Below are 18,629 nucleotides of genomic sequence, written 5' to 3' on the forward strand. Positions count from 1 at the left end.
AGGGACTTGTTCCAGTTTGTCCCACCTCTGTGCCAACTCTGCTGTTGGTCCAACCTCAGTGAGTGCAGGATTTGGGGTCCTGCTGCACCCCAGTGGGGACTGGAGATCAATCAGTACTGTGAGAGTGTGAGCACAGCAGGAGCCCCCATAGCGTCAGGCACAGCTCCCTGCAGCTGCAGACAGAAGAGCCCCCAGCCCCGCTCTGGGCTGGCTGCCAAGGCAGTTCCTTCCCCTGACAGCTCTGCGTGGCAGTGCATGCCCAGGGGCAGCTGCAGGCAGGGTGAACATGTGACAGTGGTGACCCTGCTTGGCCCCAGCCTGGCTGTCCTGTGGAGAGCCAAAGCCAGAGCTGGGGTCTTGCTCCCAGCCTTGGGCTCCTCACTTTGGGCTGTACTTCCATGCCAACAGGTCTTTGGTCTCTGTCTGATATGAAACAGAGAGCTCTCATCCCAGCAAAGCCAACATTTGCCTTGTACAGGGAAAGAGGCTGCTTCAACACCCAATACATTTGCTGTTGGATGGCAGCAGCACTGCTACTTCTCACCTTCCACCAGCAGCTCTGGAACGTGGCTCAGCTCAGACAGACACAGGACAGGGCCTGCAGCCACCACTGGGGTCCAGAGACTGGAGACAGGACACCCATCCTGTCCCAGAGCTAGCAGTGAGGGAAGGAGCTGGGAGGGCCCTGCCCCAGCACTTCAGAGCCCAGCCCCAATGAGCCCTGTGCTAGAGCTGAGGCTCAATTCCAAACTCCACCTGGCTCCTTTCATCATTCAGCAAACACTAACTCATCTCTGTCCCTCTCCAAACCCCACCACAGTCCCCTCTTCACCTCAGCAGGAATTAACACACCCATGGACAACAATTCTGCAACTTTCTTCTTTGTTATTAATGCAGAATGTTATGCTGGCCCTATGGTTGCACATTGCAGAAGCCAGTCCCACGTCCCAGCTTGGCTGGGCCGCCAGTCATCTTCCAACAGAGACACAGAAAACCAGTCAAACAGTCTGTTTTTTTTTTTAATCTCAAAGGAGAAAATTTGCCTCAAAACCTGCCAGAGGGATCTGCAGTACATGGTCCAAAGGTTTCAAGCTCACAGTCTTGAAAATTCCTCTGGTTTCTCGTGCCTTCTTTAAAAAACAATAAAGGGGGGGACAAAACTATAAAAAAAGCAAATGGGGACTGAGCCTGCCCTTGCTTTAAAAAACAGGAGAATCATTTACATGCACATTTTAAAAACACAGGGTCTGAGTGACAGTGACAAGGCAGCCAGGCCTACGAGGAAACCGCTGCACAGTCCTGATTCCACTCCAAAAACGTGGTGAGAGAAGGATGAGCACAGCCTGTGCACATTCACCCCCCAGTCCTTGCAGAGTGCTTCCTTACACATCAAGGACAGAGAAATTTTCTTCCTCTTGGGGTTTGCGGATCCAGCTGCCATAGCCCAGCTCTTCCAGCGTGCTGAAGAAGCTCTGCTTGGCTGCCTGGTAAGCTGTGGCTGCCTCCTTGGCATCCGAGTACACAGAGAAACCCTGCAGGTCTTTGCGGTTGTTCTTTGCACAGAGCTGCTGGAACAGGGTGAACATTTTCCTCTTGGACACACGAGACACCTCCAGCTTCACACTGGGAAGGAAGACAATGACAGTTATGAGGGACAGGATACTGAGAAGAGCCAAGAGAAGCAGGGGGCTCAGTGAAAATCCCATGGTGGAGGAGCTCTGGGCTTGGCAGGGCTCACTGGTAGGGTCCAGGGGGGCAACATTTTGTTTTCCTTCAGGAGTGCTTGCTTATATCTGTTTAAAATTCCTCTATCCAACCCTCCCCAGGCGTACGGTGTCGCCACATTTCTCTTCACAGAGAAAAGCAAGGCACAGTTCTACCCAAGAATATTTCTGGGTTTCACATTCTCCAAACCTCAGAGAAAGAAAAAACAATTCTTATCTTATTTGCTGTGCTGCGTTGTGCCAAAGTAGACTGCAATATGGAGACTGTTTACCCAAAGTGATGGTGTTTTATTTTCTTGGCCTATCAGGGCCAGGTGTGTGTGTGTGTGTGTGTGTGTGTGTGTATGTTGGGACTGTTGGCTGACAGTCACGAGATTCTGCACAGTTGAGTGCTTGGCAGATTCAGTTTAGATGTAAGGTATTACAATATAGTATAGAATAATATACTATAATAAAGTAATTAATTAGCCTTCTGATAAGGTAGAGTTAGATGCATAATTCTCTCCCCCTCACTGGGGGCAAAAATATCCAATACATAGAGTGCTGTAACAGTGCAGAGTGTACTCCCCAGCTCAGAGCTGCCCCCCTTCCCCCAGGCAGTGTCAGGAAAAGGCAGTGTCAGGAAAGGCTCCTCTTACCCATCTACTTTCCCTTTGGTGCCATCCAAGATTTCCACTTCGCCTTCATCAGCAAGACACCAGTTCACTGATGACTCCTTGGTCTTGCCTGTCTGCCTTGCAGAGTCGTACACGCTGACTCGCCCAACCTGCACAGGAAGGAAGCTTAACCTGGTCCTGCTGCCTCAGTCTCTTGCCCCTTTCATCCCTCACAGTTCTAGCTCATCCCAAACTTTCCAGAGAGCCACAAGGAAAAGGTTCTTACTGAGTTGAAGGCTAGAGAGGCAACTTTAGTGTCCTTTTTTCCAGCCTAAGACATTGCTAGTAACCCCCAAACTGTGCAGTGACACAAAGAGGGCAGGTTCTTGGGGTTGTCCTGTGTAGGGCCAGGAGCTAAACCTGATGTGGGTTAGACCATTGTGGGTCCCTTCCAACTCAGGATATCCCTTGATTGTGTGATTCTGTGCTTCTGGTCACTAATTCTTGCCCCTGCTGCACAATGACCCTCCCTGCAGAGCACCTCAGGGACCCCCAAACACCCAGGCAAAGGAGAGGGTGACAAACATGAAGAAGTGCCACAGCTGCAGTACCTCAGGGTGGTTGATGTGATATGGAGCCTGGAGCTTTTCCTTCAGTGTGCTCCCATCCCTCTCCATGCGGCAGCAGATGGCACGGGTCAAGTGACCCTGGCTGTACAAATAACCTGTGGAGACAGAGGTGAAGGTGTGAGGAAACAGGATGGCACAGGTGATGGAGTGGCCAAACCCCAAAAACTGCAGCACTGCTCACAGACTCCTAAAAGCTCACAGCATGTGGATCAGCACAGCTATGTGTATCCTGGGTGTGTAAGACAACAGTCTTCAGACTACAACACTTCTCACTCAAGACACAAACACGCAGGCTTTGTCTCACTCTCCTAGATCACATGTGCCTCCTAAAAATCCAGAACTTTGCAGACACTGACTATACCCACAGCCCAAAATCCATAGACTCCCTTTGCATTTTCAAACAGCTCTGCCAAGAAAGACATTTCAATCTGTTACTCTTACACCCTCCACAAACCAACTCTGCCATCAGATGAGCTGGCACTGCAGCCTAGTTTTACCCCGAGAGGACAGAGGGTTTCTCACCGAGTGTAAGAGAGTGGAGATAAACTGGCTCCAGGAAGTGTGACAGCAATGCCCCTTGCAAGCCCAGCACATTCCAGCGTAAGATTTTGTCACTGCAGGACATGGTCCGTAAGCGCTCCCCGTGCTGGATCCCGTCCCACGTGGGCACAATGTCACTTGACTCCACAGGAATGGTGCCTTCCCCTGCACAAGAGAAGGAAAAAGCTTTTCTGTATAGTGTCAGATATTCAATAAATCAAAACCCCATCAGCAACTGCTCAAGAAACTTCTGGATAACCCAGAGTCTGACACCAGGTTCAGGGAAGAATCTGGCATTCAGTATTGGGTACTGATGAATAATTTTCAACATGGCTGAAGCAGAATAGAACTTTGCTTGAAAGGCAGGACACAGACCTAGATCTGAGCTTTGCATTAAAATTCACAAGCATGGCAGTGCAATAGGCAGGGCTGGGAAGGGGAAAGGGACTCTCTAAAGCCTTCCATCTACCTCTTTTGGTTCCTGAATGCTTCAAATCCCACAACAGCACATAGAGAGGGGTAAGGAAGCTCTGGAGCACCTGAAAGGCTCCCAGGAGAGGACTGAAGCCACCCCATGGTGCAGGGAGTGATTGCACTCACCGTTCTCCACCTTGGTCCGTAGCTTGCCTTGCTTGGGGTTCTCAAAGAGCGGCTGATGTTGGGGTGGTCCCATCTCGTTTGCCTGATCGCTGCAGGATTTATCAAAGAGTGCTCCATCCCCACACGGTGCTGTGCTAGAAAACAAACCCTCCCTGCTTAGCCCTGACTGTAAAGGAAACAGCCAGGGCCAGGGGCATGACAGTGCTGCTGACACCAGTCATTCAACCCCCCTCACCAACCTGACGTAGAGGTGGAAGGTAACACTGCTCTTTATTTTGAGTTTCTGTCCTCCTGCTTGCTCAAAAATGCTCTCTTCTACAGAGGAAGGATTAGATGGGTCATACTTCAGGAGCTCACTGTAAAGAAACCTGAAAAAAACACCATCCTGTCAAAAGGCTGCTCTGCTTCTCAGACAACAAGTGCTTCAACTGACAGGCGGGGTCCCACATCACCCATTCCTGTCACATGGAAGAGCAGAGACCAGGAGCTGTGGCTGAGGATGCCTGGGAAGCCAACAAAAAACGCTTGATGCACAAGAAAAGGGCAAAAAATCCAGCAGATTTTCTGCCATGCAGAGGACAAGCAGTAGAAAAGCAGTACCCTGTCCAGGTGCTGCTCTCATGCATCTGATCCCAGTGTGAAGAAGACTTCAAGGTTGTTAACCAGCACCTTTAGTCAGCAGCAAGTTTGCATTAAAAGTAAATAACCCTGCAGGCAGCTGAATTCAAGCGGTATTAGAAGGAGCCCATGATCTGTTTACACTGATGGATCTTTTATGGCTGATTCTGACCAGGGAAAACCCTGAGGTCTCCAACACCGTGTCAAGGACTAAAGAAAAACTGCAGCCTCCCAGACAGTCCTTGAGCAGAGCTGTGCAGGGACTGAGCTTGCAAGGAGAGGCAGAGTTCACTCTGCTGTGCCAGAGCAGCCACTGCTGTCAAGATTAACAGCTGAAAACAGACAGTAAGCAAGATGCAGTCCTGATTCATCACTTCCCAGGGACCTGCCCTCAACACTTTCCCTTGCTGAGGAATGCAGAGCACAGTGGCAGCACACAAAGGCTTGCAGGAAGCAGCTGATTTTTTTTGTTCATAACTGAAGGACAGATGTTAACTAAGCAGTCCAGCTTCATCTCACTTTAGGTTTCAAAAACTAAAAAGTGCCACAGTGAATGTGGGAGGGCAAGAGGAGAGGAAGAGGAAAATTGTGTAGTTTAGTTGGGAAAACCCTTTTCAGCTTCTGAAAAACAAGTTAATTATCAAAGCAAACAAATGCAGCATGTTTTCATGAATCCCTCTACACCCAGACCCAGAAAGGCCAGGAGACCAGGCCTGCAGTGGCTTGGTGTGGCAGGAGCTGTGCTCAGGCTGGAGAGCCCCCTGTATATCAGCCCAGCAGCTTCAGCAGGAGCCTTGATATTGAGTACATCAGATGCAGCCCTTGGGCTCCTGGCAAGTCTCCCATTCAGTTCTTATTTGGGCATCATTCAGGTGTGGCCCCTTCTTATCAGAAATTACTTCCCTCTATTCAACAACACACGAGTAAACAGGGTCTGAGGCTCACAGCATCTCTCAGCACAGCAAAAATCTAGGGGTGTGTTTCAGCTACACCCTTCCAGAATGGGAGAGCAGCTCCTGGCAGGCCACTCTCCTTTTCCTTTTGAGTTTCCCCTTTTCTCACCTCACAAAGCCTCTTCGAGAAATGATTTCTGCATGACAGTCATTTACTGTCTCCCCCTTCAAGCTTAGCTCTTCTCCTTTCACACAGCGATTACCTGAAACAAAAAAGAAAGAATTAAATAACAGGACAGGTATCAAAGTCAAGCTGGCTTCAGAGACAGAGGGAGGCAGTCTTATTTCTTTGGGCTCTTGACCAGCAGCACCAGCATGAGCACCCTGCCTATTAAATCACTACCACAAGCAGTTAAGTGTTGCCACATTTTTCTTCACAGAGAAAAGCAAGGCACAATTCTTCCCAAGAATATTTCTGAGATTCACTTTCTCTGAACCTCAGAGAAAGGAAAAACAATTCTGATCTTATTTGCTGTGCCTGTGTTGTGCCAAAGTAGAATGCAATATGGAGATTGTTTCCCCAGAGTGATGGTGTTTTGTTTCCTTGGCCTATCAGGGCCAAGCATGTGTGTGTGTGTGTCAGGCTGACAGTCATGAGATTCTGTGCAGTTGTGTGCAGAGTTGAGTGCTTGGCAGATTCAGTTTAGATGTAATGTAATATAATGTAATACAGTATAATAATTAGCCTTCTGATAAGACGGAATCCTTCTCATCATTCTCTCCCCTCGTTGGGGATTTCCCTGCAAATTCTATAGTTAAGAAAATAAAGGGACACCACTTTAGGGACAGACAGACTTAAACTGCCATGAGTTTTGGGGGACTGTACCTTCCTGAGGGTTTTTCAGCCCATCACTCCAGGTAGAAGCCTGGCAGCAAAGCAGGGAGGGAGATAAGGTACGTGCAGCTGGGAGAAACTGGGGGATTGTGTGCTCTGGCACATAAGGAACCCATGCTCTGATGCACAGAGCAGGACACAGCAATGCAAGCAAAGATTAAGAGCAATATAGCTGCAGGCACATTTGCTTTGTTCTCTCTCTCTCTAACCAGATCACTCATGACACCATGTGAGCCCTGGGAACGTTCTGTTCCCTCTCTGAGGAAGCCTACAGCAACACCCATTCCTGAGCCATGGCTGACAGGGAAACCAAGCATGGAAGGGAGCTCAGAGTGTGCTGAAGAAGCTGCTCATACCAGTTCCAATGCTGACCACCACTCCCAGGCCCTGATCTCCTCTCCTCATGATGATGGCAGCCAGGATCTTGCGGCCCTGCAGGCTGTGCTGGAGGCGAGCTGTGAGCGAGTTGAAGCGCTGGTGGCTCAGCATGGCCAGCTGGTCGTGCAGGGTGCTGCCACTCACAGGGAGCTGGGACAGGACAACAGCACAGGACATGTGTGTGAGCAGGTCACACCACACAGCTCAAGTGTCACTGTGGTATTTTATGAAAAATCCCTTTGCCAGGATTTCTTCTCCTGGCAAGATGAGAAGCTTCAGCTTCTCCATGTTTTGCTCCTCTGGAATGTGATTTGGAGAACTGTTTACCCAGCATGTGAATAGTTTTAATTAATGACCAATCCCAGTCCAGCTGTGTTGGGACTCTGGTCAGTCACAGATTTTTATTATCATTCTTTTCTAGCCTTCTGATGTCTTCTTTCTCTTTCTTTAGTATCATTTTAGTATATCATTTTCTTTTAATATAATACAGTATCATAAAATAATAAATCAGCCTTCTGAGAACTTGGGAGTCAATTCTCATCTCTCACCTCATCCTGGGGACCCTCACAGCAACACCACAACAATTTTTTGGTGACCACACTCAAGAGTGAGCTAACCTGCAGCACAGCTTTGTAGAAATGTGCTCTTTGTTGAAGGAGTGACAAAACTATCTTTTGTCTCCTTCAAAAGGAAATAAGCCCAGAAGTTTTTTTCTTCATTTAGGTGAAAAAGACATCTCATAGGACCTGGGGGACTTCACTTCAAACTTAAGGATAGCTAATTGGACAGAAGCAAAAAAGTCCTGCCTAAGCAATCTACTAGAAAAAGAAGAGAATAAAGAAACTAATTGGTTTTGTGAGGTGCTTTACTAGGGGCAGCAGGGCCTCTTGCACTTGGATTGGCTTTTCTCTGTAAAGAGTTTGTTATTTTGCTTTTTATTAAAACCCTTTTGTTTCCAGCACTGCCACAGAAGCCATTTTGTTGATTTTATGCCTTTTAAAGTAGCTGAGCTATCTCGGGTGTGAAATAGATCTCCAAGAGCTTATGAGACCTGGCTCAAGGAAACTCCTATTTCACAGCTTTCCAAGCAGAAGGCAGTACACATAAAACTCTGAACTTTGGGCAGTGCTGTGTCAAGGGGTGGGTGAAGTTCTTTTAGGTATTTCTGGGAAAGAGAAATAGAGCTCATCCAAGGCTTTGAGCTCTGCTTTAGCCACATCAGAGACAGCAGCAAACAACACGGGCTGAGGAATGGCCTCCTGAGAATGCCAGGGAAAACCCTGAGCAAGAAGGAACAAAACCAACCTGCCTATTTGGCAGAGATTGAGCCAAGGAAATCTGTTCCTGGCTTTGGAGGAATTGCTCCTTTGGCTGCCTGTGAGGAGAGTGCACAGTCATTCCAGCACAGACCAACCCATCTCCTCCAGCACTGCTGACTGACAAATCCTCCCTGATGGCTTTGCTATTTAGAGCCCCAGCTGCTGTGCCCAGTTGTGCTGCCTGGAATGAGGCTTTTCAGACCTCACAATGCTCTAAGTGTGATTTATATCAGCCCAAGTTTGGGACAGCCATCCTGACATAACCAGGGCTTTGCATTTAACTGATGCATGAATTTTTTGAGCTGACACACAATTTTTAATGCAGCACAAAGAAATTTGGAAGAAGTAATAAAAAAAGTCATACAATTAAAAATAAGCATGTTCCTACTTTACCACAGGAACATATATTAGTAGCTTGTGGAAGAATCTGATAATAATTTAGCCCTAAAGCAGAGGTCTGTAGGACAGGAGGGTATGCCTGTGCCCTGAGGAAACATCTAACCCACTTCAGGAAAACCACATCAAGTTATCAACATCTGCAGAGAACAAAGGGATCACAGCTGATTTTGAAAGCATTTTTTGGCTGGACTGAGAGGAGGGGGACAGGCAGGACTACAAACACAAGCCCAGCTTTGGCAGAAGATTCACCTCAGTGATGCTCATCCCTTCCATGCGCTCGGTCTTCTCTGATTCCCCAATCAGGACTCTGAGAGCTGCATCAGCTGCCTCCTGCTTGCCCTGCTTCTTGCTGTGTGCAGTTACAGCTGGGAACCAGCGGCCTCCAACCTTTGCCTGATAGACAAACCTACAAGCAAACCAAGAAACCTGTGGATTACAGTTTGGTTTTTTTATTTCTCAAAGTGGAGAGAGGAGGGAATCAGAGGGACGAGATTTGGCAAAGGCAGCAACTAGCCCTGCTGCCACCTCAAAAGGCATCAGCTATTTTGAGCTTTCTGCCCTTTTTCTAAGACAACAGCAGCAGCACAAAACTTCCTTCAGCCAGATGCTGCTACTTACTTGGGGTCATGGGGAGGTCCTGACTGGTCAATGAGTTTGAACTCTGCAGCAAACCCATTGGAACGGGCGTATTCCAGCAGGCCACTGACAGGATTGACGTTAAGATATTTGATGAGCTCCCCAACACCCTTCGTTTTCACCACTTTGGATTCATCTGAAGTGGCAATATTGTGCATGGACTGGTCACTTTGGGGCTTCACAACAGGCTAGAGCAGAGTTAGACAGGAGAAGACTGTTAAACACTGAGCAGCTGCATTTAGTGCAGGCCAAGAGCAGCAGGAAACCTCTGCCCCACATGACCTTGTGGGGTGAAATCCAGCAGAATAGGAAATATAAGGGGGGAACACCCAATTCCAAACACTTGGGTCTTATAAAAAAGCTCTTTATACCTGTTCAGGCAAGACATGGGGTACAGACTCTCCAGAAAGAATCTTCACAGCAACTTCTGCTGCCATTTGCTTTGCTCCCTTCTTGCTGTTTCCTACCACAGCAGGGAAAATTTGGTCACCCATTTTCACACAGTAGCTGAACCTGACAGGACATTATAGTACATGAAAAGTGTTAACCATAGGTGTCTAAATCTGGTTATTATCCCCATGTCCCACTTTCAGGTAAATCCTTCTGGGTTATCTCCAATTTATCTTCAACTGAAATCTAATGTGATGGCCCTAAACACTTCCAGTAGAGCACCTCCAGGAGAGGTACAGGACTGGAACCCCCTCCTTCTCTGGTAGAAGAAACAGCATCCTTTCTCTGAGAAAGGGCCCTGCTTTGGGTCTCCTTCTGGAACTAGGTATCTTGGAGGAGCCATGCCCAGAATCCTTGCCTAAGAGAAGCACTCAGCTAGGTCAGTGACAAATGCAGGAATGTGGGCAGCAAGCTGAAGGGGAAGGACAGTGAAGAAAGAGTTTCCACCCTCCCTCAAAGCTGACAAGAATATGCCATACCTAGGATCATGAGGTGGGCCTTCCTGAGAGAGCAGCTGGAATTCAATGATGTTCCCTGATTTTTGACCATACTCCATTAATATGCTGATAGGGTGCTTCCCAGGAAGCAGGTTGAGGGGAGCTGCTGCAGATGACAGCTCTGGCTCTAGCTGCAAAGGCTACAGCAAGAAGATGGAGGAAATCAGTGTCAGACTCAATAGTGTTTGAGCAGCCTCACAAAGTAAAGAAAACTCACCAGCTCTGGTTCCGAGCTGTTGGAGGGTAATGGCTCCTCACATTTAATTCCACCTTGCCTTCCATTCTCCACTTCACTTATCAGGACCTTCATGGCATTAGCTGCTGCCTCCTGCTTAGCCAATTTTTTGCTCCCTGCTTCTGCTGGTGGGAATCGGCGCCCGTTGATCACTACCTGGAACTTAAACCTTCGAAAGAGAAAACCAAATGGGCACATTGAGAAGCGGAAGTGTGGTCTGCTCAGAGCAAGCAAGGCTGCTCTTGGAATTCAAAGGAAAAGAAACAGCCAGCTCCCAGCTGGGAGAGTAAATCCAGGCTGCCATGAGCAGAAAACAAAAATACCAAGGCTACACGAGCAGCACTGCATCATTACGTTTCCAGAGCTGTTCACAACAGAGCAGCTCCATGTTTTGTTCTGAAGGAACAGGATGAATTGTTGTGTTCCACCACAGGTGCCAGGAGTAGGTAATGGCTGTATGCAGGCAGCAGCTCTGTTGTGGCTCCTGGCCAGGAATAAGAAAGCTCAAAAGCAGCCTGCACTGTTTCATTTGCACCTGGCCATTCAGGGGTCACTCCTCCCTCTGGCATTCTCTGTGGCTATCCAGGGCATCCATCTTAGAAAGGTGCTGCCTCACATAAACCTCTTGCCTTTCACATTTCTGCCTCCCCCATTCCTGCAACCTCTAACAAACAAGTTGATCTTCCATCCTCCAGCCCTGGAAATCTCCTTCCAAGAAGAGTGGGTCAAAGCAGATCTGGAGAGGGATTATGGTGCTGAATCCATTCAGATCCATTCTTAAAAAAAAACCAAAACCCAAAATAACAAAACCCTGGGACTCCATCTTTAGAAATTAGGCCAATTTTCCTGTCTAGCAGATCTATTGACATATTCCAGTGTGGCACATATGGAGATTTTCTTGGTCTTGCTTATGCTCAGTAACAGCCATGATTCTGCAAGGGACTCCAGAGACTGACTTAGGCAACTGCAGTGTCATGCCACATGCTCAGCTCAGAGAATTGGCTCTGAGCTGCTACAACACAGAAATGTACAGAGTGGGGCCACCTCGTTTAACTTAAGGCACCTGCCCCCAAACACTTTGTTCTGGGCTCCCTTTACACCACTTCCAGGGGGAGAGCATCTTGAGAGGCACCTTAGAAATACCAGTTCCCCCCTATATGGTCAAATTGAAGGCACCTAATTGAGATGGGACCTAGTGAAGAAATTAATCCCATCTCTTCTGCTCAGAATGAGGAATGCCAAGACTGGGCTACCTAGGGTTAAATTTTAGCCTTGCTTTATTTTTTAAGTTGATGCAAGGAATCAACTAGGCTAATCCTTCTGAAATGAAAGAAACATTAATAGCAGGGCCTTCAGGACAGTTGAGTGGGTGAACTTAGTTAAAGTAAAATCATTTAATGGAAAAAGAGCTCAGAAAAGCAGGACATTTTTTTACCGTGGCTCATGAGAGGGTCCATTCTGCTCCAGCATGACGAAATCACAGTGTTGGCATGTGTACTGGGAATATTCTGTAAGGCCACTCACTGGGTTCTTCTCCTGACAAGCCATCAGTTTCTCTACAGGTGTACATGGCAGAGCAGTTTCAAACTGGGCAGCATAACTGGGGGAAGACTGAGAATTCATGATGCCTTCTGACTTATCAGGCTGCTTGCTGATAGCATTCAGATTATCTGGGATATCATCTGTGGTCCACGTGCTGTTTTCTGAGTTATCATAATTACTCAAACTGGAGAAGTCAGGCTTAGTGTCCTCAGGTGCATCTGCCTCTGTGTCACTGACATTGCCCTGACCAGCCAGCCCCAAAGGCTGCTGCCCATTTTCTGCACTTTCTTCTTCCTCTTTCACTGCTGCTGGTGAAGCTGCAGTCACCTCTGGGGGACATGGAGGGATGAAGGAAGAGGGAAGACCTGACTCAGGAGGTGTGGCATCTGCCATCTGCATTATTGTGCTGGCCTTCATCCTCATCTGCATCCTCTCACGTTTCCTGTCTGTCAGGGACCACCGTGGTGGAGTTGCATTCTGCTTGTGGACATCCCCCAGCTTTTCCAGAGCACTAAGAAATGCATTAACATCCTTGGCTCTCGAAAACCCAATGTTCTTGGCAAGATTGAGAGCTGTTGTTTCCACCACACTGAACAAGTAGTTGCAGATTTTCTCCTTTGTCTCAGCCATCTCTGTGTCTCCCAAGCCAAACGTGCTCCGCTCTCCTCCTCTGCTCTCACAATTTGCTGGATTTGGGCAGGTGGCACTGTGGTCAGTAGGGCTTCTATCTCTCCCTGAACCAGGGCTGGCAACTCTCCACAGTGGTGGTGTCTCTCCCTCTTTGTGCAACTTGCCTTCTTTGAGGAGTTTATACAAAACACGGTTGACGTCTTTCTTTTGAGTTCTAAGTTTACGTGCCAGCTCATGAGCCGTGCAAGTCCTCCCCTCCCCAAGCTGCCTGAAAACAGTCAGAATTTCTCCTTCATAGTCTTGCCCAGCAAGAGACAGTCTCTGGAAATTGAGCCTCACAGCGTCAGACTCTCTCCGGGAGCTCTCCTGCCGATGGTGCTGCGGAGAGCAGTAGCGAGGCAGAGTCCCAACCCGCGGATGTTGGCTGGAGAAGAAGCTACGGCCGGCAGCCCTGCCGGAGCCGGGCTGACCTCTGCCTGCAGGAGCCGGTGCCGCAGCTCGCCCGCCTCTGGTGCGCCACTCCTTGTGTGATCCCTGTCCCTGCAACACAGAGACTTCAGCGTCCTGCTCTGCCAGCAACCGCTGGTGTAAAAAGCTTTCCTGGTTAGTTTCTTGTGGGGTACGAGGGTGGTTAAAAGGACCTCGGTTAGTGCTGGGGTAGTGGTGCCTTGGCTGGGTGAGACAGGAGCCTCTGCCTCGCCCAGTGCCTCTGCTCATAGCGCACTGCTGGGACACGTGGGGGAGCCAGGCTGCTGCTGAGCCAGGACAGGAGCTGCCACTCACTCCACACTCTCCCGCCCTGAGGAGAAAAAACACAACAGCTCAGAACATCTTTTCACCATGACAGCATTCCAGAAATACAGTTTAAACAGCTTCCCGGCTACTGAGGCACTTCAAGCATCGTCTCACTTGTCAATTGTTGGTCTACTTTTCTAGGAGTCTAAATTAGTCCTGTAAAAACACAAATGGCAAACTCTGGCTGCCCAGCAGAGAACCAGCAGCTCAAGTCAATCCCAAGAAGCAGCTTTGCCACTGTTCCTCTCAGGCCTGATTCCAGCACGGGGTTGGGTGGCCTCAAGATGCACTCCTGAAACACAGCAAGCTCCACTGCCCTGCCTCCAGGGAGAGGAGAATCTCAGACCTACTTTGCAACCTGAGAAATGGGGGCATGAGGAGGTAAAGGAGCACAAGGAGTGAGCTGGAGCAGCACAAGGAGCTGGAGCAACTTGCATGGTCACAGAACAGAGCTGCAACAGGCTCACAATTATTTTCAGATTTGTGGCCAAAAGTCTGAAATGCCAAGGGTCTTTTCCTCCCTGGACACTATGTGACCTGTAGAGGTAAAACATCACACGACAGGGGAATGAAAGTGATAACATGCAGGGAAATTGGATAGGTGTGCAGCTGGCAATGGTACAACAAGTTTTTTTCCATTATAGCCCAAATTTCACTCTATCACACAAAGTCGTGCTGCTCCCCTGGGATACAGGGGTAAGACTAAACTATTAATATGCTGTTTAAAAGTAAGGAATCCAGTCCAGCATATTCTAATTTTCTGATAACACTTGCTACAAAACTGAGAGGATAAAGACAAGGAACATGATACACACTGCCGGGTCCGCGTCCTGCCTGCTCCTCCTTGACCTCCTTACGGCATCCCTCGTCACAAAGGCAGTTTTTCTGATCCAGGTCTCATCTTTATAAAGCTCCCCATCTTCACCAAACACCTCAAGGTCAACTTAAATTTCATTTCCATTAAAGAACTGCACACGGCTGCCTTCACCAGGATTTCTTTTTACAACAAACACGGGGAGGCAGAGTGCAGAGCGCCAGGTCCCCACCTCCCCAGCTCCGAGGGAGTCCCACTGCTGCCCCCTGCTCAGTGACCCCGTTTTACAAGCGCTCCCCGACCCAGGGGCAGGGAAAAAACAGGATGGGGGCTTTGAAAAAAAAAAAAAACAACAAACCGCTCTTACCTCAGTCTCATGCGCACGCTAAATTATTTTATGAGAAAATAGAGGGGAAAAAAGAAAGGCCGACCCGCAGAAGAGGCACCGGGACACCGCCAAGATGGCTGCGAGCTCCGTTTCAGTTTCGTTTCCCGCAGCAGCCGCTCCGCCCCGCCCAGGGAGCTCGCAGCGGGGGCCGGCCGGGTTTGGGGCTTTCCCAGACGGGCTCTGGGCTTCGGGAGCGATCGGCAGGGTCCGAACCAGCGGCGGGAAGGCGAAGCGGGGACGGCAGCTCCTTCCCCCGGTCCCTGTGGCGCTGCAGCCCCGCCGCGCAGGAGCTGCCGCCGGGACGGGGTCCCGGTCCGTACACCGGAGCGGGCTGAGGGAGGGGCTGCGGGAACACCCGCCCGGGAGCGCCGGTCCCGGGAACACCCGGGAACACCCGGCCCGGGAACGCCTGCCCCGGGAGCGCCTGCCACCTTCGGCTACACCCCAAAGGACACCCGGGCACCGCGGCAGGACGGCTGCCGCCTGCACCCGTATCAAAGCACGTTCCCGAGCCCGCGCACTCCACGGCGGGAGTGGCGGCACCGCGAGCCCGAGGGGCTCGCCCGGATGAGGTCCCCTGAGCCCGGAGGGCGGCGAGCACCGAAAGCCGGGACTCGAGGCTTTTATTCTACGCGTTCCGCCCTGTGGAAGCCGGTCCCGACAGGGACTTTGGAGCCAGGACACGGTCACACCGCGTTCCCAACGCTCGCGGGGCTGCCTGCGCTGGAGACCGCACCACGGCCTGTGCGGCCCGGGCCCCCGGTGCCACCGGGACTAGCGACCGCTGCGGGACACGGGGGCCCGAAGAGACCCACGCAGGCCCGTGTGGGCCCGAACCCGGCCCGCGGCCGCTGCAGGACACACAGGCTCGGAAATACCCACAGGGGCCCGGGCCCGGCCCGCGGCCGCCCCCGCCTCACGCCCCGGTACCTTGCCGCTGCCGCCGCTGCCGGCGCCCGCTGATGACGCACGCGAGCCCCATGCGCCTGCGCAGTGAGCCGCGCGGCAGCCATCTTTCCCCGGGCCCCAGTGCGGCCATGTTTGGCGCGGGCAGCGCTCGGCTGTGCCGGTGCTGCGGGCCCGGTGGGGTTCGGCTCGGCCCGGCCGCTGCGGGAGAGGCAGCACAACCGCCCAGTCCCCCGGCTGAAAGGCAGCGCCGCTCCTGCTGTGTCGCGGGGGAGCGGTGGCCTGAGGCGCTGCTGCCTGTGAGGCTCACACGGCGTTCCCCCCGTTCTGCGCGTGCGCCCTGAGCGCCGCCGAACGGCCCCGGTTCCCCCGGCGCCGCCGTGCCGCGGTGCCCTCAGGGCTGGGGGGCTTCTCCCCACCTCCCTGCGCCCCCATGGCCTTGGGCACCCATTTCCTATGGGCTCTCTGTCTGTGGTGGGGCTCCCTTCTCCCTCGGAGCTTCCCTATCCCCTGTGCCCCTCACCGAGCTCTCCCAGCGGGGCTTCTCTTCTACCACAGACTTCCTGTGGGACGCCCCTCACCCCCATTTTTATCCGTTATTTTAGTGCCAGAGGTGCAGCAGGTCACATCCCACCCTGTCCGAGGTTCTTTCTAGGCTAACGGACACGTGGGGACACAAACGGACACGTGGGGGGACAAACGGACACGTTCCCCATCGTAATCCCAGAGCAGGCGCAGCCCCCGCTGCCGGTGGATCCTCCCTTTGCCGGGCAGACACCATCCGGACCGTGTGAGTTATAAAACTACCGGCAGGGAACAGATTGCTCCTGCCTGCTGCTGCACCGCGCTGTCAAATGACAGCCGGGTGTCATTTACCGGCTGGCACCGGGATCCGAGCGGCGGCACCGCCCGGAGCTGTCCCGGTACTGCCGTTCGAGCTGCCAGCGGCCCCTGTTGGGCGGTGGGCGCTGTGGTGTTTATACCTGTGGGTGTGGATCATAACCAAAGGCTTGGTGTGGGAGCTCAGGACATTCCTCTGGCTGCCCTGGATGATTCGAGACCCTGGCAGGGGCCTCAGAGACGTTGGCATGGAGTCAAAGACCCTTGTGCCTTCGATTTTAACCCATGGAAACAATTACCAACTTTGTGCGAAGAGTTACAAGCCACAAGGGTTTGAATAGAATGATAGTGAATTTACCACAGGGTGGAAAAGTAGAATTTCGGGGTTTTTAGAATGGGGGTTCAAGAGGCAAGATGGAGGAATCTGGGCATGTCCAGCCTTTCTCCTTCTTGGTCTCCATCTTCTGCTGTGATGGTGGCACTTCTGGATTGGTTTAGAGTAGAAACACACTGTGTAACATGGGTGATAGGTATTGGAAAATTATTGTAAATAATGTACATTTAGTACGTTTTAGTGTAAAAAGCTAACACCACCCCAAGGGCAGTCAATGTGCCACGGTTGGAGAAAGAATGTTATAGATAAGAAAAAATAAACAACCTTGAAAAGCAGAACCGAGGCATCTCGGCTTCTTCTTCAGTCTCAGGGCTGGGAAAAAGAGACTTTCTAACACCTCAGGGTCATCCTGACACCAGGGACCTCCTCAGCTTGGGAGCTGAGCTGTTAGATGGAGCAGCCGTGGGGTCGGGTTCTTGCTCCAGGCAACAAGTGGCAGGACAAGAGGAAGTGACCTCAGGTTGCACAGAGCAGGTTTAGATCGGATGTTAGGGGATGTTTCTTCAGGGAAGGGGTGATCAGGCACTGGAAGAGGCGTTGGTGAAGCCATCATTCCTGGAAGTGCTCAAAAATGGAGAGGATGTGGCATCTGGGGATATGGGTTAGTGGTGGCCTTGGCAGTGATGGGGAATCAATAGCTGGAATCTGTGCTTTTACAGGGCTTTTCCAGTCTCAGCAAATCTGCAATTCTATAATTCTGCTGCTGTGGTACAACCAGTGAGCAACTATCACATGCAGGACCATCATCTGGGGGTGCCCAGACCCTCTTCTACCCGAGTGGTGAGTGTGGAGGGAGCCAGGAGGGGTGGCCATGGGTTCTGGGTGAATTTTAGGGGCCCATCTGCCTACATTTGTCCATGAATGGACAAAGACAAGCACCTCAGAGCACCCTGGTCCTCCCAGCAGCTCTGTGTGTCCCAGTGGAGTGGCAGCTGGATGTGCCTTTAGGTGGGGACCATAACCCACTGTGGGCTCTTCCCTGCAGCTTTCCAAAGGCATTTCAATGAACCTGGAGTAGTGGCAGGGTGCAGAAATGGTGAGTCAGAGCCCAGAATTGCCAGGCTCAGCTGCTGCTCGTGTTCAGTGAAGGTTGTGGATTGTTCAGGGTTTGGGGATTTTTTTCAGATTATTTCTGAATTTAGAGATTTTGGGGCTTGTGTGTCATAGTGTGGTTTTGGTGTTTTTTTTTTTTTTTTTTTTTTTTTTTTTTTTTCTGTAATGGAGAGACTCCTTGCCTAAAGAAGAGCTCTGCACACTCACTGAAGTTGTCACATCTCTGTTCCTGGAGGGTCTGGGAGCACAAAGGCTCCTCCCTGGGATGAGGCTCATGGCAAACACGGGGGTCACAGTGCACATCAGCACTGTCTCCCATCCACTCCACTGAGCAGCACACAGAGCACACAACTACCCACTCCTCAATCTGTTCTTTTTTCTTTTTTCCCACCCTCTTTTAATTGCTGGTGATCTCTCCCAAGCTTTGCTCCAGGCTCAGTGATGTGATTCATCTTGGCTGCTGTGGAGATGGAATGGGAAGGTTCCAACACTGCTTGGTGTGACATAGCTGCTCATGAAATCCTGTGCTGCTGGCATTGTTGGGCCATGTATCCTTTAGAATTGCAACACCCTAAACCTGACAAACAGGCACTTCATCCACACAAGCTCGTTCTCCTTTCTCCTTCTTTATGGAAAATTGGCAGACTCCCAACCTGTTTCCATAGGAACGGGCTGGGAGAGCAGGAGACCTCCAGCTGCTGAAGTCCCAGCATTAACACAGCCATGGCATCTGCTTGGCCGTGACAGAAGCTCCTGAACCCTCTGGAGATTGCAGGCATGGGAAAAGCAGTCAGTTTGTGGTGGAGATAAGGAGCTGATAACCAGCTTACCTGAGGCTGCCTGGCTGATTTTGGTGGA

At 50.8% G+C, this 18,629-nt stretch overlaps 1 protein-coding gene and 1 long non-coding RNA gene across 3 annotated transcripts; one reads left to right on the forward strand and one right to left on the reverse strand.

Annotated features, from left to right (window-relative positions):
* Window positions 1-1,006: 1,006 nt before the first annotated feature.
* Window positions 1,007-15,535, reverse strand: ADAR (adenosine deaminase RNA specific). 2 transcript variants are annotated; one of them, XM_030965476.1, is made up of 15 exons: window positions 15,509-15,535; window positions 11,845-13,380; window positions 10,392-10,578; window positions 10,157-10,314; window positions 9,599-9,740; window positions 9,210-9,415; window positions 8,841-8,997; window positions 6,852-7,023; window positions 5,770-5,863; window positions 4,329-4,457; window positions 4,090-4,223; window positions 3,472-3,654; window positions 2,932-3,044; window positions 2,363-2,490; window positions 1,007-1,623 (listed from the first exon to the last, which is right to left on the reverse strand). In XM_030965476.1, the coding sequence occupies exons 2-15, from the start codon at window positions 13,296-13,298 to the stop codon at window positions 1,383-1,385; spliced, it is 3,498 nt and encodes a 1,165-aa protein (XP_030821336.1). In that variant the 5' UTR covers window positions 13,299-13,380; window positions 15,509-15,535; the 3' UTR covers window positions 1,007-1,382. The 2 variants fall into 2 exon arrangements, with proteins under 2 accessions (XP_030821336.1, XP_030821335.1); XM_030965475.1 differs by lacking the exon at window positions 15,509-15,535 and adding an exon at window positions 14,558-14,960.
* Window positions 15,536-15,633: 98 nt separating this feature from the next.
* Window positions 15,634-18,476, forward strand: LOC115913429. Its single transcript, XR_004061387.1, has 3 exons — window positions 15,634-16,274; window positions 17,378-17,498; window positions 18,194-18,476. It is a non-coding gene; the product is annotated as an uncharacterized LOC115913429 (long non-coding RNA).
* The last annotated feature ends 153 nt before the right edge of the window (window positions 18,477-18,629 follow it).

Source organism: Camarhynchus parvulus, chromosome 25 (genome assembly GCF_901933205.1).
Source record: "Camarhynchus parvulus chromosome 25, STF_HiC, whole genome shotgun sequence".
In the NCBI taxonomy this organism is placed as follows: Eukaryota; Metazoa; Chordata; class Aves; order Passeriformes; family Thraupidae; genus Camarhynchus; species Camarhynchus parvulus.